We start from the raw sequence: 20,978 nt of genomic DNA on the forward strand, positions 1-20,978 counted from the left end.
AAAAACACAAAATGACAATAACGATTCACAAAACAACGGATAAAGCAAAACACAAAATTACTAAAATAAAACAAAGAACACAAATAAAACAAAAAGGAAAACGCCAAATACGAGAAACAAGACAACATAAAAAATCGGACAAAAAAAAGACCAAAACCAAGACAAAATATTACAAAAAATGAGATATAAAATGACAAAAGAACAATGAACAATCCAGTATTTTCCTTTATGATAAAAACAACTTGTCATGGTCTAGAAATTATTTTAAATGTACAGTTTTAAAAATTTACAATTTGCAGTTTATGTCTTCTCTGTAACTTTTACACTTAACAAAGTCGTTGGCCAGATTGCACCCTCTGGCGGGATGGTTTTGGCCCACAGACTGTATGTTTGACACCCCTGGTTTAGATCATTTCCAGTTAATATTTATTGTGTCCATGAGTATGCAAGGGGCTGCTAGTAGTTATCCTAGCTTAGTCCACATATTGGAAAGCAGCCGACCTGCATTTGTCCTTGATTCAAAAATACACCTACCAGCATCTCTAAAATTAATTAAGTGACAAATTGTACCTCGTTTGATGGTTAACACGCATATAAAAGATGAAGACCAACTTTTGATTTCATTGACATATTGCTAAGACCAGCATCTAGCATTTTAGATGCCTCCTTGTTTATCTTGCTTTCTTGGATATCCATGCTAGAAAGGGCCAGCCAGGAGTAAAGAGGGTCATTTGTTATGGCCAGTGACCTAAAGGGTACACCTAACCACGAAGGGACTCGAACCCTCAATCTTCTGATCCGAAGTCAGACGCCTTATCCATTAGGCCACGTGGTCCTACATGCCTAGTAAACCCTGCTGGCTGATGCTCTGTATACAACACATGTATGAGAGTTGTTTTATTTTTTTAATGCAACTTTATGAAATACATTTTTTTCCCAAAATGATTCCATTAGGTCACAATTATCACCTGTTAATCAGTTTTTTTCAAACAGCAACCCTCACACACTTAACTCCATATTAACTTTCTAAAAGGTTGATTTAGGAAGTTGACAGTTATCATTAAGCTATAGGCAGACTGTAAAGAAACTTCTATCTAGACGTTATTTTTTGCTATTCACACCATCTGTGCATTCTCCTGAAAAGACGTAAAATTAGAACTAAAACTGACAATAACATCACTGTACTATGTTTCTACCATGGTTGTTGGTGCTTACAGACTTTTCTAGTGCGCAAATGCAGCTCCAGCCAGAGGAAGGTGCTGTGTTTGAGGGTGACAGCAGACAGAAGTGCCTCCTCTGTTAAGGAGTGCTTCATCTGTGAGGAGGACTCCAGTGAGTATAAAAAACATGTTAGATTAGCATCCACCTGCAGCTACAACAATACACTCAACATTTCTCTGCTCAGCGTTTGTGGCATTGTGCAGTCCATACACTCAGTGGGTGAGGTGATGGGGGACACGGAGGATGGCTTCTCAAAATTACTTGCAGCTGCATTATTTCCTGTTAAATTTGAACAAGTGTCTCGCTGCCTCCATAGCTGTCACTCAAGCTCTCTCTCTCTCCTGTAACTAGCGTTTGCCTTGGAGAGCTCGGCACTCAGCTTCCCTGACTTGTGTCGGCTGGTGGCCTTCTACTGCATCAGCAGGTAATGTATTACATGTATTAACAGGTATGGAAAAACGCATGTGGGCACTCCTGTTCTTCACAATATTGTTTGGGGATTTTCATAGTGAGGGCTCTGTATTTCAAATCTTACCACCGCAAAACAGTGTGGGAAGAACTTTGTGGCAAGAGTTTGGGGATGGTGGAGCACTCACTTCGACTGCATTCAGCACCTTCTGGATGAAGCAGAACACATTAGCGCCAAACACCAGTAGCTTTGCAGCTGAGATCCAAAATCAGGAAGGAAGCGTCAAACCAGAGGAATGGGGGCTTAAAGCAACAGATGAATGGCTTGTGGTTGATATAATGTCCATATAATTTTGGCCATGCAGTGAATTAACCAGAATCCTCTGGTCATATACGGTGCCTGTCCAAAAAAAAAGTCGCCACCTGGATCTAACTAAACAAATAGGTACGAGTCTTCCATTGGATAATTACTGCAGTGATTAATATGTTTCAGCTGCAACAACTTATTTAATCATAGCTGATAGAACAAGGAGCTCCTCATTTCTGAAACAACCATGTCAGAAGACATATCCTGTGGTCATAGAAAAGATATTAATCTGTTTCAGAAGGATGAAATTATTGGCCTGCATCAAGCAAAGAAAACAACTATGGAGATTTCTGAAACTACTAAAATCAGGTTAAGAACCATCCAATGCATTGTTAAAACCTGGAAGGATACTGATGAACCAGCATCTTCGAGGAAGAAATGTGGTCGGTCATGTGGTCTGATGAGTCCAGATTTACCCTGTTCCAAAGTTATGGGGGCATCAGGGTTAGAAGAGAGGCGGATGAATTGATGCATTCATCATGGCTAGTGCCTACCAGCCTGTGGAGGGTTTGGGTTATGATCTGGGGTTGGTCAGGTTCAGCAACGTTATGTTCCCAAAGAATGAGGTCAGCTGACTATCTCAATATGCTGAATGATCAGGTCTTTCCATCAATGGAGGTTTTCTTCCCTGATGACATGGACATGTTCCAAGATGATGATGCCAGGATTCATGGGGCTCATATTGTGAATGAGTGAATCAGAGAGTACGAGACATCATTTTCACACATGGATTAACCTCCACAGAGTCCAGACTTCAGCCCCATTGAGAATCTTTAGGATGTGCTGGAAAAGACTTTGTGCAGCCTTCTGACTCTCCCATCATCAATATAAGAATCTTGGCAGAAAATTAATGCAACGCTGGACAGAAGTAGATGCGGTGACTTTGCAGAAGCTTATTGAAAGGACGCCATGGCGAATGTGTGCCATTCTCAAAACTAAAGGTGGTCCAGCGAAATATTAGAGTGGCAACTTTTTTTTTTTTTTTTGGATGGGCAGTGTATATGCCAATGCTTGACCTGTGTTTTGTCTTTTCCCTGCAGGGATGTGTTGCCTTTCCCTCTGCAGCTACCAGAAGCCATCGCTAAAGCTACAACACACAGGCAGCTGGAGGCCATCTCACACATGGGACAAGGTCAGTCATTGCTGGCCTCACCCATGTAAAGAAAACAGTATTTACATAGTACATTACAATAAAAACATATATGAAAAGCAATAAGAACCAGGACATATGACACAAACAAGATCAAAGGAAAAAAATTCAATGAATACAAGAGATGAAAGTGACTTTTAAGTAGAGATTCAAAAGAGGATATATAAGCTTGCCTGCAAAAGATCTTCAGGCAGGAAGTTCTGCAGTTGATGAGTCCAAACAGCAAAGGCCAGGTCACCTCTGATGACCAGGAGAGAATTAGAAACCCTCAGAAAAACCCAGTCAGAGGATTTTCAAGCATACAGATTGTGCATACAGGCAGGCAGACACTTCAAGGTTTTAAAAAGAAGCAATACAATCATAAAATCAATCCTAAGGCTTTGATTTTTTTGTTATTGTCATTTTATCAGCGGTAGTCTTGGGATGTACAGATACTATTGCAAAAAAAAAAAGAATGCCATTATCTTGCTTAGTCACCTGAGCATCAAAAGGAAAAAAACTGTTTCTGTCACTTAGCAGGTTGGTGTCAGCATGTAGCTCAGAGCATTGCTTTGCCTTACAGGAAGCTGTACTCTCTAATACTCTTGATGCTACTTTCACATTGCCCGCTAACCAAACACGAATGTTTTCCAATTTCAAAAACATCTTTCAAAACATTTAAAAAGTGTATACATTCATATGTTTGTACATGTACAGTGACTTATCTCCACTAAATGAGCTTTAAGGACTAAAAACAGATTTTCAAGATGAGATCTGTGACAGAAAAGCAAAGTTGTAAATGTGAGAGAGTAAGCTAATGAGTGACTGAAGTGGTGGCTGCCAGCTTGCATCTATTTTAACACAGTGACATGTACTGTTGTAGTGCAGTCGGAGAGAGCGAGGTGTGACTTCATGAAGGCTAAAAATGATAACCAGACTCTTTCTCATCATGGTTCTGCAAAACCAGTCTGCTCTAGTCAGCTTGAAGCAAAAAAAAACCTACAATATGTGTTGCTTCATTTAAATATTGCTCTTTTTTCGGAGTAGTTCTCAAGTAAGTGAATACCATTAACAGCAATAAATCACAGTTCTTTGTGTAGAATTTGAATGTAGTAAATGCACAATTCCTGCACTGCCTTTTGTAGGGAATTTAATTTGTGTTCTTGTGGTATGGATTTGAGTGAGTTGAAGCCCTTGTAATTTTTTAAGCCCTATGATGAAAAGTTTAAGCTCTGTCCTTCTGTCTGGATTTTTGACTAGACTTCTGGAGTCCACTGAGTGCTTCAGACATCCAAAATGGACCAGTGGAGCTAGTTGCATCAACCAGCAGCAGCCAGGCCCAGACCCAAAGTTCTCTGCTGACTCGAGGCAAACAAGGCAAACTGTGCTTCATCAACCCGCTTTTCCTGCAGCTAGAGGTCAGCAAGGTCAGTAGCTAAGGTAGTGTGGTTATGAGCTGTCTGAGACCACTGAAGGACTCTCCTGTTGGTGGTTTTTCTGTTCACCTTGCACTTTATTCATCTCTTTTTGAAAAATAAACAACTCATAGAGCAGTGCGGAATCCACTTTTTAATTTTTTTTTTCACAGCAGCCACAACTCACAAACCACAGTGCCTCCAATAAACGGCACCGCTTCAAGCGCAGCATGCGGCTCCGGCTCTCTGAGTCCTCCATGAACCTGTCCCTGGAAGGAGTTGGCTCCTACTCACCTCCCCCATCAGTGGAACATCCTGGTGGGTCCGAAAGACTGCAAACCAACCCTCAGAGGAGAGTTCACGCCGGGGCAGGCATCCTGAGGAGAACCCCTGCTGTGTCTCCTGGGTCAGCAGAGGAAGATGACCTAATGTCTGTCTATGTGCCGCAAGTAATACATGTTACGATCTTTATTTGCATTTCAAACCATGCCGAAACTCATGTGGATATCTGAGCACACTGTTTTGTCTGAGACGAACACCTTTTTGTTGTGGATCATTGCGCAATTCATAGTAATATTTTCACGCATGGCAAAAAAAAACTCATGTAAAATAATTACATCTCTCCTGTTCAAGACACCTGCCAAGGTGGAGGAGCCTCCAAAGACCCAGCAGGAGTCTGGTATCGAGGTGGCAGTTCTGGCCGTGGACCGTCGCCCGGCTCCGTCTTTGGCTGAGCTCGACAGCAGCAGCTCCTTCAGCAGTATGGACGAGGACAATGACTCAGATTCAGATCCAGAAAGCATGGCCCAAACCCAAATGCACACCTACAAGCGTCCGCCGCTCGTGCGTGGCCGTGGCCGTGGTGGGCTGCATCGTATGAGTGAAGCGTTCGTGTGTTTCTTTGCTCCGGACAAGCGGCTGACTCGACTGGTGGAGGAGCTGTCCAGAGACAGGCGCGCCATCTTCGGTGGCACGGTTCAGGACTTCCTCCTGGAGCAGAGAGAAGTGCTCAAATCCCTGACCTCGGCTTCATCATCCTCCTCTTCCTCACCACGTGTGACCTCTGTGCAGCTTCTGCAGAGCCTTCGCCTCTTTCTGTCCCAAGCAAAATGCTGCCTGCTGGACAGCGGAGAGCTGGAGCCTCCCATTGAAACCCTGGTACCACAGAATGAGAAAGGTAAACAAATGGGAACCTGGTAAAGGTGTCATTGCAAATTTATTGGACAAATCAGTATAAACCACATTATCACCAAAGCATAGTTTGATCTCTGTCTTTGTAGAAGGGTGGAGGCTAATCTGGTTTGGAAGCAGAAATAATTATAATTGAGTCGTCAGGTGTAATCATGAGATGCAACCGAATCAACATGTACATCCAATTTTCACTTTGTTACACAAATTACAGTAAATTATCTTTTCTTTGGCCTTTTTTGCGCAGGACTGTGGAGAGAGACAGGAAATGTGGGTAGAAAAGTGGGGAAATGACATGTAGTAAATGGCCATGGGCTGGATTCAAACCCATGACTGCTACTTTTGGGACTATAGCTCCTTTTGCCTTGGGGACTATAACCCCTGTTTATGGGTCGCCCGCTCAGCCAGCTGAGCTATCTGGGATCTGGGTGTCCTGTAAATGATCATGGATGAAGCCACTGGGATGTCACCCATTAGTTTTTGGACACTGTTTGTGAGGCCTCAAGTTAAGCATCTTAATTTGAAACCAGACATAATGAGTGAGTTATGGTGGAAGAAACGCTCAGATCTTGTACCAAAGAGGCTAAGTGCTCTGCTACAACTATAAGTCATGCATTTAGATTTATACCTATGCAAAACTACAAAAGTATTATCCCCAGAATGTACTCAGAATTCATTTGTTCATTATGTTTTTCATTATTAAACTAAATAAGCAAAATAACTAGTAACTAAAATTATGAAATAAATGTAGCGGAGCAATGTTTAGCTCTGAATTGTAATGAGTTAGAAATACAAAGTAGCATAAAATGGAAGTAGTCCAATAAGTAGAAGTAACTCAAATTGAGTAAAACTACTGAGTTACTGGGCATCACTGATAAACAGTCTGTGCTTCATGTAGAACTGCAGTTTTCTGGTTCCAGATTTCTTGATCTGCTGAAACAAAAAAGTCTTAAAAAATTTTACAGTTTAAAGCAGTACAAGGAAAAGCATGTTTTAATGCACTGGTCAATTTTGAAAAATTGTGACATTTTGCTTCCATAACATGTGTACTTTCAGACTTTTTGGGTGAAAAAAAACATCCAAAATGCATAATTTAAGTGTTTATTTAACTACACTTTGGCGATTTTTGCCTGTAGATTTAAGTTACAATAAATTTCTTTAAAGGCTGCATTTTAAAAATTGATATTTTCTCATTATGCTCCATTTCAGTAGGACCAAATGTCTCTCTTTGCCTTATTTATATGACATTTTATTCATAACAGCACAGCATGGATGTTTTTTTGTGGCTGCTTACAGTAATTTCTGAATAGTATAGTGACAACAAAAATCTTCTTTAAACTTTTAAGTCTAATATGTCAACAAAATGGCTTCATCCAGTCTTCACATTTCCGTTCTTTACATTTGCAGTAGAAAAAAAAAATCTTTTTTTCTCAGTACACAACTAAGGCAACTGCATCATCTATATCTATTGGTTATAAACTGCACACGATTCACCTGTATTGTCTGTACTTCATTTCCTTAGATCTCACCGACAAAGGGGCTTAAAGTAAGTTTGTCTCACTAAGTGGATTATTGGATTGAACTGAGCTGACTGTGCCGGAACACAGTCTGAGCTCAATATCTTCAACCTTGGGCATTTCTCATATACATGCAGGATTAGTTTATCACATCAGAAGGAGGAGACGGTGAGAGCAGCGAGGGACTGGAGGAGAGAGAGAGAGATGTGAAAAAAAAAAGTACTATTAGAAAACAGTGATTCAATAGACGCAGTGCCAGAGGACGCAGGTCTATGGAAACAGACAGCCTTTTCTGATAAATGGTGGGCTGCCCAGGCTCCAGTGAAAGGCACTGTCAACACAAAGTAGTTTGCGTGGGGGGTAGAGCCTCATTCACTGGAGCTCATATTGTCTCTGGTATTTAGAAAACAGCATTAGGAAAGCCCTGCCCGACGCGCCCGCACTCACATCCATCTCATTCAAAGTGTGATTATTGTAAAGACATCGCAGGGTGTTACTTTGGAAGGATTGTAGTCAGATCTTTTGACACAGTCCTGTGCGTAGGTTTTTCTTTTTTGGCCCTGCTTTGTGTGTGGCTGAGTGTGCGCTCGCAGGTGTGTTTGTGTGTAGACGTGCGATGACGGATGGTTGCCTGGCTGTGCAGAGGCTTCAGGGAAGAGTGGTCGGCCGTTGCCTTCTGTCCTCTCTTCCTTCCTTCCTGCGTTGCGATTCTGATTTATCTCGCATTGCGTCGGTGGGAGGCATTTGCATTTTTTTTTTCTCCCCCTCGTTTATCATAAAAAGATATCACAGTCCCACGCTCACTTGAAGAGCAGCACGATTCAGGGGAGGGTGGGAGGGAGAGATAGAAATAGGCAGGTTACTTTGAAAATGTAATCAGTTACAGATCTCTGAGTAACGCCGAGAAAAAGTCTGCTTTTTGAAGACGAACCAGCCAGACTGTAATCACATTACATGTAATCTGTTACTCTCCAGAGCTGGTGAGAAAGAGAGGGATCCTGGGACTGAGCAGAGAGGGAGGTAGAGAAACAGAGGTGGAGGGTATGAATGATTGATCACAAGGGGGAGTGATATAGTAAGGTAAATGAGGAGAGATGTTGGTGGATTATACAGCAGGGAAACATAAAGGATGGAGAGGAGGGAGAGCAGGATATTGATGATGAGTGGAAAGCAGAGTACACTGGAGAATTGTTACCCACTTAGTCAGGACTGCCCACTGACTGCAGGAGAATCACAGAGTGTGTTTCCACGTGTGAGAGCATGCATGCATGTGTACTGTACATGTACACGAGTTTGTGTATTACTGTTGCCAGGCCAAAAAAAGCTCTGTTTCTCTAGGATATTAGCTTCTGGGGCACAAAGAAAACAGAATTTATGACTGTGTGTGCAAGGGGGTTTATTGGAGGAGTTTGCCATTTGGAGAAATATGCATATTTGCTTTCTTTCCAAAAGTGACATGAAGAGGCTGATTCCACTCTTATGACTCTGTGCTGAGAACAGAATCCGATCAGACTTAGCCTTGCTTAGCATAAAGACTGGAAGCAGGGGTGAAACAGCGAGCATGACTTTGAGCATTTCTTAAGCTCACCCATGCAGCAATGCACTGTATGTAAAAATGAGGGAATCCTTCATGATGTCATCCACAGATTTCTATGACAGCTGTTTTGAGGCTTAGTGCGGTAGGATGGCTTTCTTGGTGGTGCTAATGCAAAAATGAGGATAAAGGTGAGGTGTGAATGAAGCTGAAGCGTGCCATGCAAACATCTCTAGGCCGTGGACTGTCCTGTCAGGACACCCACCTGTCACTCAAAGCAGTCACACCTTTAACAAGAAAAGCACTCAGAGAGTGCAGTACTCCGCCAAGGCTGTTCATTCCTCAATCTGGCCATTTAATATAGATCTACCCACAAACTAAATACATAAATCAAAAATCACCTTGCAGTGAGCACAGGTGTGTGTTATGCACGTGCACGTTATGTACGGATACTGAATTACATGACCGAAATATGTAGCAGGCGACGGGAATTGATGCAGGCAGCTGATGGAGTGTTCACTTGTTGTCATAGTTACAGTGACGCCGTGCCGCTATCTCACAATGATACAGACATCTTTAACAAATCCGTGGATCCAGACTATTAGCCGTATCACTGCCAAACTTTAATAAGGTGGTCTCTGTGTCATTTCTGACCTTCCCTGAAAATTTCAACCAAATCCGTTTTTAATCTACTTTTGAGTAATGTTTGGCACAAACAGATTCACAGAAGGACAAACACACCAATCATCACATAACACTGCCGCGTTCCTTTGCGGAGTAATTGTGCATAAATTTGAACCTTAATACATTTTTAACCCCCTGTACAGCCGTCATGAGGGGACAAATTAGCCGTTATAATAAAAAAAAACTTGGTACCAGGCTGTAAACATGTTTATTTCTGTTTCTGCTGTAAAGTTGGATATTTTCACATGGAGTCTATGAGGATTGACTTGCTTTTGGAGAGTGCCTCACATGACAATTTGAGGAACTGCAGTTTTTTGGCAGTTGTGCGATGGCTGAATTTTTTTCTTAGAAATTTGTTCCTGATTCTCCTTTTTTAGGCTATAATTTGTGTTTTAATGGATTGCACCATACTTCATTTAAAAAGCCCAGATTTTTTAAATTTTTTTTTAGTTTTCCAGTTTGTGAATGTAAAGGTCTGCAACCTTACAAAGCCAAAAGTAGTTGCTAAAATGAGGTATTCTGTTCACCAGGAAAGATTGGCCTCTTTATTTTAACTTGTCAAATGTACATGCGTAGTATGAATGATGATGTCTCATAAATTAGGGTTCTAATGGACCTTAGTCTTAATATGAATTTGGAGACAGTGGGAGTGAACATGTGGGTGAGCTCAATTTAAAATCTAAATCAATGAGTGTTATTGTTAGAGTTTTTATGTATCTTAATGTCTGCTGGCATGGGACAGTTTACAGCAAACAACATAATAAATAAATGAATAATTACGCCTACTAGGGCTATAAAGTGAGAAAACAAGGTCAAAAGGTAGTTTTACATTTTTTGTGATCTAAGCTGTGCCATTCCTATTTGGACTAATTAGTGTTATGGGTGACTAGTGAGTAGTTAAGACTTGTAATAATCCAAAATACATGTATTTATGTGCAATACTTGTACATAAAATATTGGTGCTATATTTATACAAGGTGTCCCAACAAAATTGACATCGTTTTAAAAGCTGTTATCTTGAAAACTGCTAAGCCTAGCTCAATGAAATTGAACGGTTTAGGTGTTGAACATCAGAAGTTTATTATGGGACAGTCGTTCGAAGAATCTGGGTTTCCAAACTTGTTCTCCTTACGGACTTCTTGGGGCTTCGAAAGAGTTTTTCACAAACTTGCTCAACCTTCTCTTCTGATGTTGATGATGGTCTACCAGACGCTTTAGCCCTGCATAAGCAGCCTTCCTCTTTAAATTTTTGGTACCAAGTCCAAATTTGTTTGCCAGTTGGTGAAGTTTTTCCAAATTTGGCATTGAAGGCACGCTGCACAGTCTTGGGTGATTGTGTGCGAGCATATTCCAAGACGCACAATGACTCCTCTTTGGGAGTGAACAGCATGGCTCAACCTGAAAACAGAACAAAAATAAAACATTAAATATAAAATCTTGATCTGTTTCTATACACTCTGTGAAAATTTGAAGTTATTTCAGCAAGAATTGCCAAAATTATTAGCCAGCAAAATGATGTCAATTTTTTTGGGACACCCTGTGTATTTTGTGTTACTCCAGTAAAAAGGAGTAAAATCATACTTGACTCACAAACAGTAATCGACATGCAGTCGTGAACTTCAGTGAGTGCTGCTCACTAGGGGAAAGAATTAAAACAGAATAAAAGCATAATTTTTTCTGTCTTCCAAAAGACAACATTCAGACGCAATTACTTAAGTGTTTCCTAAAGTGGAAGCATGTTTCCAGTTTCATTGTTGGCACACTATTAACATGACTGCAGCGATGAGTATACCTTTCTGGGCCTCTTGCCAGCGCCTCTAGATGCATAGACATGTTTTACTACCTGCAAATGACCAAAATACAAGATAAAAACACAGAATATCCCAGAATTAGTTCATCTTTTGTACATCAGTGCCAGAGTACATGTCAGTTTCCCCGAACACTGACGCCCTCCCTCTGTCGGCAGACCTGGCGTTGGAGCGGGCCATGTTCTCCTGTGTGCTCCGGCCTCTCAAGTCCCACCTTGAGAAAGCCCTGATCGCTTTGCACAGTCAGGACGGCTCCAGCCAACGTCTCACCCAGAACATGCTCCGTCTGAAAGGGGACGCCGCCATGGAGCGTCTTGGCGTGAGGACGGGCGTCCCGGACAGCAGACAGGTGGAGAGGGTGAAGCAGAAGCTGATCCTGATGCAGCGGACGCATTCCCCCATCGACAAGGTGCTGCTGCTGCTGCAAGTGTGCAAGTGTGTCCACAAGGCCATGGGGTCCTTACATGGTGAGATGCTGCACAGCTGAAATGAAGCCTTTAGAGCCGGATTAAACTGTCATTTTTATTTGTTTTATTTGGTTAGCAAGGCGACTGATAGATTTTCACAAATTGACTCTGAATTGACCCACCTTTACTGGAAATTTGCTGTAATATTCATAAAAATGATCTTTTTGCTGCTTGGAATCTTTCCTGTAAAAAGAATCAAGGTCAACAATCTTTGCAAAGACGAGTATTTTGTCACTTTCAAAAGCTCACAGTGCCATAAAACTGTGATGATAGTCTCTTCTTTAGCTGCCCGTTTCTTGTTTTCTTCGCAGGACATGAAGTGAGTTGGGACGACTTCTTGCCGTCGTTGTCTTACGTGATCGTGGAGTGTAACAGGCCTCACATCCTGATAGAGGTGGAGTACATGATGGAGCTGCTGGAGCCCTCCTGGCTCGGAGGAGAGGGTATGACTGAAATGCTACTTGTTGATCCGAGAGCTGCGCTGTGTGTTTATTTTGTCCAAATTTCCCAGAGATGTGTTAATATATTAAACCATTAACAGATTCTCTTGTCTATCTGTAGAAAAGCTGGGATTAGCAATCTAGCACAGTGCCGATAAATCTAGCATATTTGTAAAATATGCAACAACCATGCACAGAAATAGGTGTACCCCCTGTACACCAGCAGGTAAATGATGCACAGGTGTGGCCTCACCTGACCTGTCATGTGACTTGCACAGCTTCAGCACCATGCAGCTTTAATAAGCTTTTTAAACCCACAGTTCTGCTGGTTACAAATCACTGATGCAACACTTTATCAAACACTTGTCACAAATTAGACTTTTGCTTTTTATCTTTTTACGGTCCTTTTACAGTGACCTTTTTTTTGATTGTACTTTTATGTCCATGTGCGGACTGATAAATCGTGTTTTCATCCTCACTGCAGCATGAACATGTGCGATAGAAATATATCAAAGACTGCCTGAGATGCAATGACTAAGACGTGTCAGACATTCACATCATTTGACTGTAAAGAAACCAGAAACTATTTAAATTTAAGAAGCTGGACTCAAACAATTTTGACATTTTTTCTCAAAAAATGACTCAAATACTGAATTGGTGTAAAAAAGTTGTCATGACTTCCAGAGGAAACGCAGTCATCCTCCTTTGCCACCTCCATAAAGAACTACACAAGCAGTTTAAAACTGGCTGAACAACAAACAAAATGCACTCTGTCCAAAAAAATTGCACACTCTAATATTTCATTGGACTGCCTTTAGCTCTGAGGATGCACACATTCGCCGTGGCATCGTTTTGATAAGCTTCTGCAAAGTCACAGCATTTATTTCTGTCCAGAGATGCATTCATTTTCTAACAAGATCTTATATTAATAATGGGAGAGTCGGACCGCTAAGCAAATTCTTCTCCAGAACATCCCAAAGATTCTCAATGGGACTGAGGTTTGGACTCTATGGAGACCAATCTATGTGTGAAAATGATGTCTCATACTCCCTGATTCACTCATTCACAATGTGAGCCCCATGAATCCTGGCATCGTCATCTTGGAACATGTCTCTGCCATCAGGGAAGAACAACTCCACTGATGGAAAGACCTGGTCATTCAGTTTATTCAGGTAGTCAGCTGACCTCATTCTTTGGGAACAAAACGTTGGTGAACCTGACCAACCCCAGATCATAACCCAAACCCCCACAGGCTGGTAGGTACTAGCCATGATGAGTTCATCACTTCATCTGCCTCTCTTCTTACCCTGATGCATCCATCACTTTGAAACAGGGTAAATCTGGACTCATCAGACCACATGACCTTCTTCAGAGTCCAATCTTTATGCTACCTAGTAAATTGAAGCCTTTTTTTCTGATTAGCCTCACTGATCAGTGATTTTCTTAGAGCTACAGCTGTTTAGTGCCAATCCTTTGAGTTCCCTTCACATTGCACATGTGGAAATGCTCTTACTTTCACTATCAAACATAGTCATGAGTTCATTTAAGAGTTTGTTCCGACCACATTTGTTCCTGGAAGATGATGGTTCACCACTGTCCTTCAGGTTTTAATAATGCGTTGGATGGTTCTTTAGTAGTTTCAGAAATCTCCATAGTTGTTTTCTTTGCTTCATGCAGTCCAAAAATTTCACCTTTCTGAGACAGATTAACATCCTTTCCATGACCACAGGATATGTCTTCCAACATGATTGTTTAAGAAATGAGAAGCCCCTCATTGCATCAGCTCGGGTTAAATAAGTTGTTGCCAGCTGAAACGTATTCATCACTGCAGGAATTATCCAATAATCCTTCACTATTTCCTTAGTTAAATCTAAGTGGTGATTTTCTTTTGGACAGGCAGTGTATTTTTCGGGGAGCAAGGGAAATTTAACTTTAATTATCTATTCCACACCTGTAAAAACTATAAGTACCTTTTAAAATATTTCCACACAGCTACTACATGATTTCCTTTTCAATTGCTTACCTTTTGTCTTAAAAATTGCACTAATTGCAACTCCCGTTGGATTGTCTTATTAGTATGTTACCACTCCTGAAAAGTAGCAGCACTTGCCAGTTAGACTGATTAAATAGATCACTTCTGTTTTCTGTAATCTGTTTCAATTCATGCCTCTGACTTCTATCTGTAGCTGTTAAACAGGAGTAGTCCATTTAGTGCAATTTGAGAGTCAATGACAGATCTGATATAGGCTGAACAAAATCATGAGTGGTGCAAAATCTAGCGTCTTTTTAAGGATTTTTCCTAATAAAAGACCTTTCTGTCCTCCAGGTGGGTACTACCTGACCAGCGTGTATGCCAGCCTGTGTCTGATCCAGAGCCTGGACAAGGACCAGCCGATCTCAGGCTGCCTGACTCCGGAGGCCCAGGAGGCGCTGAAGGAGTGGAGCTGCAGACGGAGCCGAGAGGCCCAGAGACAAAAAGAGAATCAGCAGAGCCAAGTAGGCACCAGCTGCTTTGATTGTAGCAGTACACCACAGAAACACTGCTAGCATTATGTGTGGGTTTGCTATGGAGTAATTTAGTCTGTTGCATATCACAGAACTTGCCCTGTGTGAAAATGCTGATTGATGTGCGGACAGTTGCTTATTTATGCAGTGAGACAAGTCTATGTGAATGACGTATTTCATTTAAAGAAAGTAAATTAATGTTGGAGATGGCTGACGGTGGATAAAAGGCAGAAAAATCCTAAAACAAATAGTGTGGTGTCATATTTTTACTGGAAAATGGAGGTTTCTTATTCTCCTTTTATGTTCATATAGTGGATACAGAACTTGATACAACTGGCATTTTTTCATTGAAATATACTTAGAAACTCTTAAAATATATTTTGAGAAATTATTTATTAAGAATTGTGGAACCTTCTTCAACATCAGTTGCAGTTTTTAGTCACCTTGCGTATACGAGCTTTAGAAAGCTGGATTTTGACAATTTCTCCCTTTCCTAATGACAGATCCTCTTCATACTAAATGAGAAGCATGTGGAACTGCTTCAGGTCTCTGTACAGATGTTCTAAGGAATTTAAGGCTAGCTTTGACTGAGCTGCAACAGTCAGAAACGTGTCTTGAAGCCACTCCAGTGTTGTCTTGGCTGATTACTTTGAGCCATTGTCAGCTATGTTAGCTAGTCTGTGGTCACTCTGTAGCAGGTTCTCTTCAAAGATCTCTGTGGATTTGGCTGCATTTATCCTCTCTCCAGTTCCTACCAGTCTCCCTGTCACTGCAGCTGATGTACCCCATAGCATGATGCCACCACCACCATGCTTAATTGTAGGGATGGCATTAGCAGGTGACGAGCAGTGCCTGATATACATGGATTAAGTTTTTGTGTCATCAAGATAAGAGCATCTTTTCCATCATGTTTCCTTTGTATTGGTGGTACTTAAACTTGGGTGTGTGTCCAACTGGCGGGGAATAGATCCGCTGTAGGAAGGATGTGGATGACCATGAGTAAGATATGGAGTCAAATTAAGAGGAATGACTTTGATTGATGCAGGGAAACTAAACTGAAAAGAATATGGTGACACTGACATTTATTTCACTAAAATTCTACTTGACAGTCATAATGACTGATACTGGGCAGCTTGGGGTTTTTTTTGGCATTTAACCCTCGTGTCGTCCTGCGGGTCAAAATTGACCCGTTTTAAAGTTTGAAAATGTGGAAAAAAATATACATTTTCACAGTGAAACTTCTGATTTCCACATTTTCAACATTTTTGGGAAATCTTTGAACATTTTTTGGTGGAATAAAAGAAATGTTAAAAATGTTGCATAAGAAAATTCACATAAAAATCTACCAAAATCCAGCGAAATTTGCTGGATTTTGGTTGGTTGGTTGGTTGTTCTTAAGAGAATATTAAAAGTTTTCACTGAAGACTTGTACTCATTTTTTGAAAACATTTACAAGAATTTTCTTGCCAAATTTGGGGGATTTTTTTTAAAATAAACCTTTTAAGGAAGTATTGGAATTTTCTTCCTGAAGGTTTTGCAAATTTTCAGAAAGTTGGGGAATTTTTTTGCTGAAGTTTTAGATTTTTTTCAGACAAGGAAACCATAATTTTGGTGCCCGTAAATGAGGACAACAGGAGGATTAAAGGGGAGCATTCCAAAAAAAAAGTCAGCAGAGAAATTCTGAAGCTGTGTTGAAGTGAAGGTTTGGTTCCTGGTGTCCTCCCTCACCCAGGATTTGCACAGTTTGTCAGTTCTAGGAAGACGCTTGGTAGTTCAGATTTTTTTTTTCCATTTTACAATTATTTACTGTGCACTTTGGAACACTCAGAGATTCAAAATTATTTTACACCTCCTACAGAATGGGTCTGAGTGACTCCACTCTAAGATTAAATCAGACAAGGTCAAGTAGCGTTCCATGTACAGACTTGAAGTTGGTACATGCTGCTTTTTTGCTGCTTTTCTGTGGTATTCCGAAAAAGGGCAAGTTCCAAAAGACAGACTCACTGAAATTAAAATCCATCTATTAGCCATACCTACTACATCTTGACAGTGAGACGGACAGCAATGCATGCTACGTTCACACCTATGACCAATTCTGAGTCACCAGTTAGCCTACCATGTATGTTTTTCAACTGTAGGAAGAAAAAACCCACACAGGCCCAATAATAACGCGCCAACTTCACACAGAAAGGTTCCAGTCAACCAGCAGGATAGAATCCCAGAAGCTTCTTGCTATTTGTACACTAAAGATGATCATCGTTTGGTCAGCTTGGCTTAGTTTCTGCAATTATGACTGCAGGTCAATAAATAGAAGGCACCATTCAACAAATGTCGAAAATTCAAATTTCTTGCTTTCTGAAACATGTAGTATAAATCTGGATAAGTCAGACCACAAACCTGCAGTTTTAACTAGCAGCTACTGAGAAAACCTATCTGTAGTGTGGGGAATGTGTGATTCTACGTCTTTATGCAGCTTGCGAGGATTGTAAAAGTCTGCAGCTGACAACCTACCTGAAGTGATCTGTCTTGATATTGTGGGTTTAAGCTCCAACTTATATTTTACTTCAAGAAGTTTGGAAGCACTAAGCCGCTAAGAATCAGCTACAAGCTCTTTCCACAACTCAAGCTGTCACAAACCCCTGTTATGTCGTTCATATTGTGCAAAAGACAGATAAGCAAGGCGATAATCCGTCCAAAGAGGTCAGACGTTACAGTACATTAATCATACTGATGGCTGAGCAACATCACATTGTCCCACATCTGTGACACTGGCAGGTGGGGTAGAACGAGCGACAGTGACCCACACTGGATTTAAACTTGATCTCAGGTGTAACAGCCACAGTTGGTGCCGCTGCTGCTGCTGCCCAGGAAGCTGAGGATAGTACTTGAATGCTCTAGGGGTCAAGAAAGAGGTGAAGATTTTGAGGCAAACAGCGGTTCAGACACCTAAAGTGACAGAGCACACCTGGATTTCCCTTCTTTGCGTGCAAACACGTTTCAAATTCATTTGAGGGGATTAATTTTCAGACGTTTTTAGAGGTAATCCGCTGATCTGGGGCCGCCAGCTTATGACTGGGTCTGCACTAACGCACACACACAAACACACACACACACACACACACACACACACACACAGACCTTTTATCTACACTCTCCTATTATCACCCTCCTGGCCCCAGATTGGTACAACGGTCCACCAGATGCCATGGAAAAAAGGCATTGTCATCCACAACGTTTCTGTCTCGTCACGTGGTGCCTCTCCTGGCTTCAAATAGCCGATCTAACTCACCCGGCAGCCAGATTTTCCACTGACACAGGCGGGGATCAGTGAGCCAAGTGCTATGAAGAAGTGGGCGGTCAGATAACATGAAATTTATTGAGCTGCATCTACCCATCGAAGCAGGCAAACACAATATGCACACGGACAGTGAGGAGCTCAGTGACTCTGTAAGTTTTGATGATGGCAGACCTGTTGATTGTAATTGCTACTGTGTGTGTGTGTGTGTGTGTGTGTGTGTGTGTGCGTGTGTTTTTACTTTTTTATGTGGCCACTTGTGCATCTGTGTGTGCGTTTTGGGGGAGGTAGTTGTGTGTGCAGGTAGGACGGCTGGTGTGTGTGTGTGTGTGTGTGTTTGTGTTTGTGTGTGGCAGAGAAGAGGATTCGCTCTGGTTCCTCAAGGTTGGATGTTTGGTGAAAGGATTTTGTCCAGTATGTTTTACTGTGTGTGTGTTTTACAGAGAGCTGTGAGGGCGTCTGTAGGTGGTTGAATCTAACATTATATAATGGTTTAAGTGTTTGAAAAGTGGCAATTGTTGAGACCGACTCGTTAGATTTGCGTTTGATCGCTTTTTGCTCTTTTGGAAATGTCAGAAAGTTTCTGTTTGGATAGAAGTGAGAGTGAGAGACAACTTCAGCAGCAACACCAAAGTAGACTGAGCTTAATGGAGGATATTTTGATGAGTTTGGACGCAGACTTGCTCTAATGGATTAATGCTGGGAATTTGTCAATGAAGCTGTAACATGCAACAGAGAAAAGAGCAACACCATGAAGATGATTTTCATGTAAAACTCTTGGACTCGCCGCCTGTGTGTGGGAAGAAGAAGCTTTGTTTTAGAGGCAATTTCTTTTATGAACATCAATTTGGCTCATTTATTGTAGCGGATTATCAGCCTGTGTGCTCTTACAGTTCTCACTCCTCCTCTGGCTCCATCTCTCTCCTCCCCCTCTTTTGCCCTCACTCCATAAGCCTCTTGACCTCTGTTTTGCATGAATACAGTATATATTCACTCTTTTTTTCCTCTCTCTATCTCCTCCCATCCTACCTCCCTCCCTCCTTGCAGAGGTGCGTTCGGATACTGTTCCAGGACGGGGAGCGGAGTGCTGTGCGGACGTTGCAGTGGAGAGCCGGAGAGACGAGCCAGGCCCTGGCACAGCTGTGTGCCTCCACCTTCGGAGTGTCCGACCCGCAGCAATACACCCTGTACTGGCGCAGCGGCGGTGAGATGAGGGCCCTGCCGCCCCAGGCCCAGCCCCAGGACCTGGCCGGCCACAGCGAGGGAGGCCCCTCGCTCTCCTACCTGAGGACCGACCACGACTTCAGCAAGATGCGGCGGCTCACCAGAGGTGGCGCCGTGGACCTGAGCGAGTCGGTGTGTGAGGAGTGAGTGGGAGGCAGGCAGGGAGGAAGGAGGGAAGAGGAGGAGGAGGAGGAGGAGGAGGAGGAGGAGATGGATGGTCGCTCTCGCTTTCTCGCTCTTTCTCTCTCTTGTTCTGTCTCTTTCTCTCCGACGGTGTGTTGTGTCTCGTCGTGGGTCAGGACTTGTTGTGAAAAACTACAGCCCTTCTCCAGACTAGGAGCAGACCTTAATCGGTAAACTCTTCCCTAAATGGACCAACATGCAGAGCAGAGCAGCACCAACATAGGGACAGTTGCCAAAAGTTGTACTATGTACCACTCAGTGTGGCTGCCAGTGTAAAGGAGTGTACTATTTGTGACATGGAAAATGTGAAATAAATGGAATTTGTAATGTGAAACATGAACCCAGAGTTATACCATGAAGGGATTACATCATTAAAACGTGAGGAGGCTCAAATCCAAAGACAAATTCTGTGAGACTACTGTTGCCTGGAAACAAAATCACTTCCTGAACGCACACGAGAAGGCAAATTGTCCACCGTGCTGATGTAACCCTTTCACAGTATAGTTCTGGGTACAATCTAAAAGACACTTGGATGTTTTATTACTTCACTTGTATGTGTAAAAGTCTGCAGATCTTTGGATGGAACTATGCTGTTGAAGGAGGGGAATACATTTTGTCTAAAAGATGCGATGTGTTATAGCCAAGACCAAACCTCAATACCAAAGTGATATGAAAAACAGACGAAGAGAGGCCACTTTGACAGACAACAGGTGTTTACTTGGAAAGAAATCAGGTTTTTCAAGCTTGAGGAAAGCTTTAAATCAGCTGTTTATTTTTAGAATTACCCACACAGACAATTTTATTTTTGCTTTTTTGAGAAAAAAACACAGCATCTCCTCCTTGCTTTGCTATTTAATGGCTTTGGCAGGTGGAGTAATGGGCGAGTAGGAGGGAAGTGATAGAAAAGCATCAGCTCTCTGTTTTTAAAGCCGTGCGAGAAAGAAGAAAAGCACTTCACATCGACACGCCGAGACAACCTGCAACAGATTTACTTAATGACTTGCGAATGTATTAAAATCTTTTTTCCGTGTCAGAGTTTTAATCCTTTCAGAACTGCATTCATTCCACGTTTCGATTCACTGCTTTTGAGTTCTACTGTTTCTCTTGGCCGAACTGTAAGATAACATTGTGTTCTGAGCCGACTGAGAGGACAGTCTGACCAGTACACCAGGACCTCATGGTGACTGGTAGAATGTAAATGTACACGTCACCAGCTTCTGGTGCCTCCTGCTGCAAGTCATCACTATCAACTGACTGTTCAAACTCAGTGTCATTACCAATTATCATATTGTGTATTTAAAAACTAACTTTTAATCGTTCAATTTGTTGGGTAGATATCAAACCTAAGTATGGATTTCTGACATATCTGGAGTTTTCGATCGGCTGAGGAGGTTCATTTTGGGAACTATGACGTGTTTTGGACATTATTGCATGCTTTTTCATTTAACGTGAAGGTTCTGCGAATGTGGTGTGTGTGTGTGTGTGCGTGAAGCATGTGTTCATTGTGAGAGCTCACTATTTCTTTTCAGTGTAAAAAACACATTACTGTATTTTTGTCAGGTAACTCAGTATCGCAATAAAAAATGCAATATC

The 20,978-nt window shown here is 41.8% G+C and overlaps 1 protein-coding gene and 1 non-coding gene across 3 annotated transcripts in view; one reads left to right on the top strand and one right to left on the bottom strand.

The window, feature by feature from the left end:
* The window catches only part of rin1b (Ras and Rab interactor 1b), a 46,146-nt gene extending 25,168 nt beyond the window's left edge, over positions 1 to 20,978 (top strand). Inside the window, exons 3-12 of one of the 2 annotated variants that reach the window (XM_035954034.2) lie at positions 1,218 to 1,332; positions 1,573 to 1,645; positions 3,037 to 3,128; positions 4,386 to 4,552; positions 4,717 to 4,989; positions 5,174 to 5,717; positions 11,430 to 11,738; positions 12,050 to 12,181; positions 14,505 to 14,674; positions 19,026 to 20,978. In XM_035954034.2, the coding sequence (XP_035809927.1) occupies positions 1,218 to 1,332; positions 1,573 to 1,645; positions 3,037 to 3,128; positions 4,386 to 4,552; positions 4,717 to 4,989; positions 5,174 to 5,717; positions 11,430 to 11,738; positions 12,050 to 12,181; positions 14,505 to 14,674; positions 19,026 to 19,349 (2,199 nt within the window). In that variant the 3' untranslated portion in view covers positions 19,350 to 20,978. Of the gene's footprint in view, positions 1 to 1,217; positions 1,333 to 1,572; positions 1,646 to 3,036; positions 3,129 to 4,385; positions 4,553 to 4,713; positions 4,990 to 5,173; positions 5,718 to 11,429; positions 11,739 to 12,049; positions 12,182 to 14,504; positions 14,675 to 19,025 lie in introns of both variants that reach the window. The other variant, XM_023282812.3, reaches the window with a different exon arrangement.
* trnar-ucg (transfer RNA arginine (anticodon UCG)) lies at positions 763 to 835 on the bottom strand. Its single transcript has one exon. It is a non-coding gene; the product is annotated as a tRNA-Arg (tRNA).

This window comes from Amphiprion ocellaris, chromosome 23, assembly GCF_022539595.1.
Source record: "Amphiprion ocellaris isolate individual 3 ecotype Okinawa chromosome 23, ASM2253959v1, whole genome shotgun sequence".
NCBI lineage: Eukaryota > Metazoa > Chordata > Actinopteri > Pomacentridae > Amphiprion > Amphiprion ocellaris.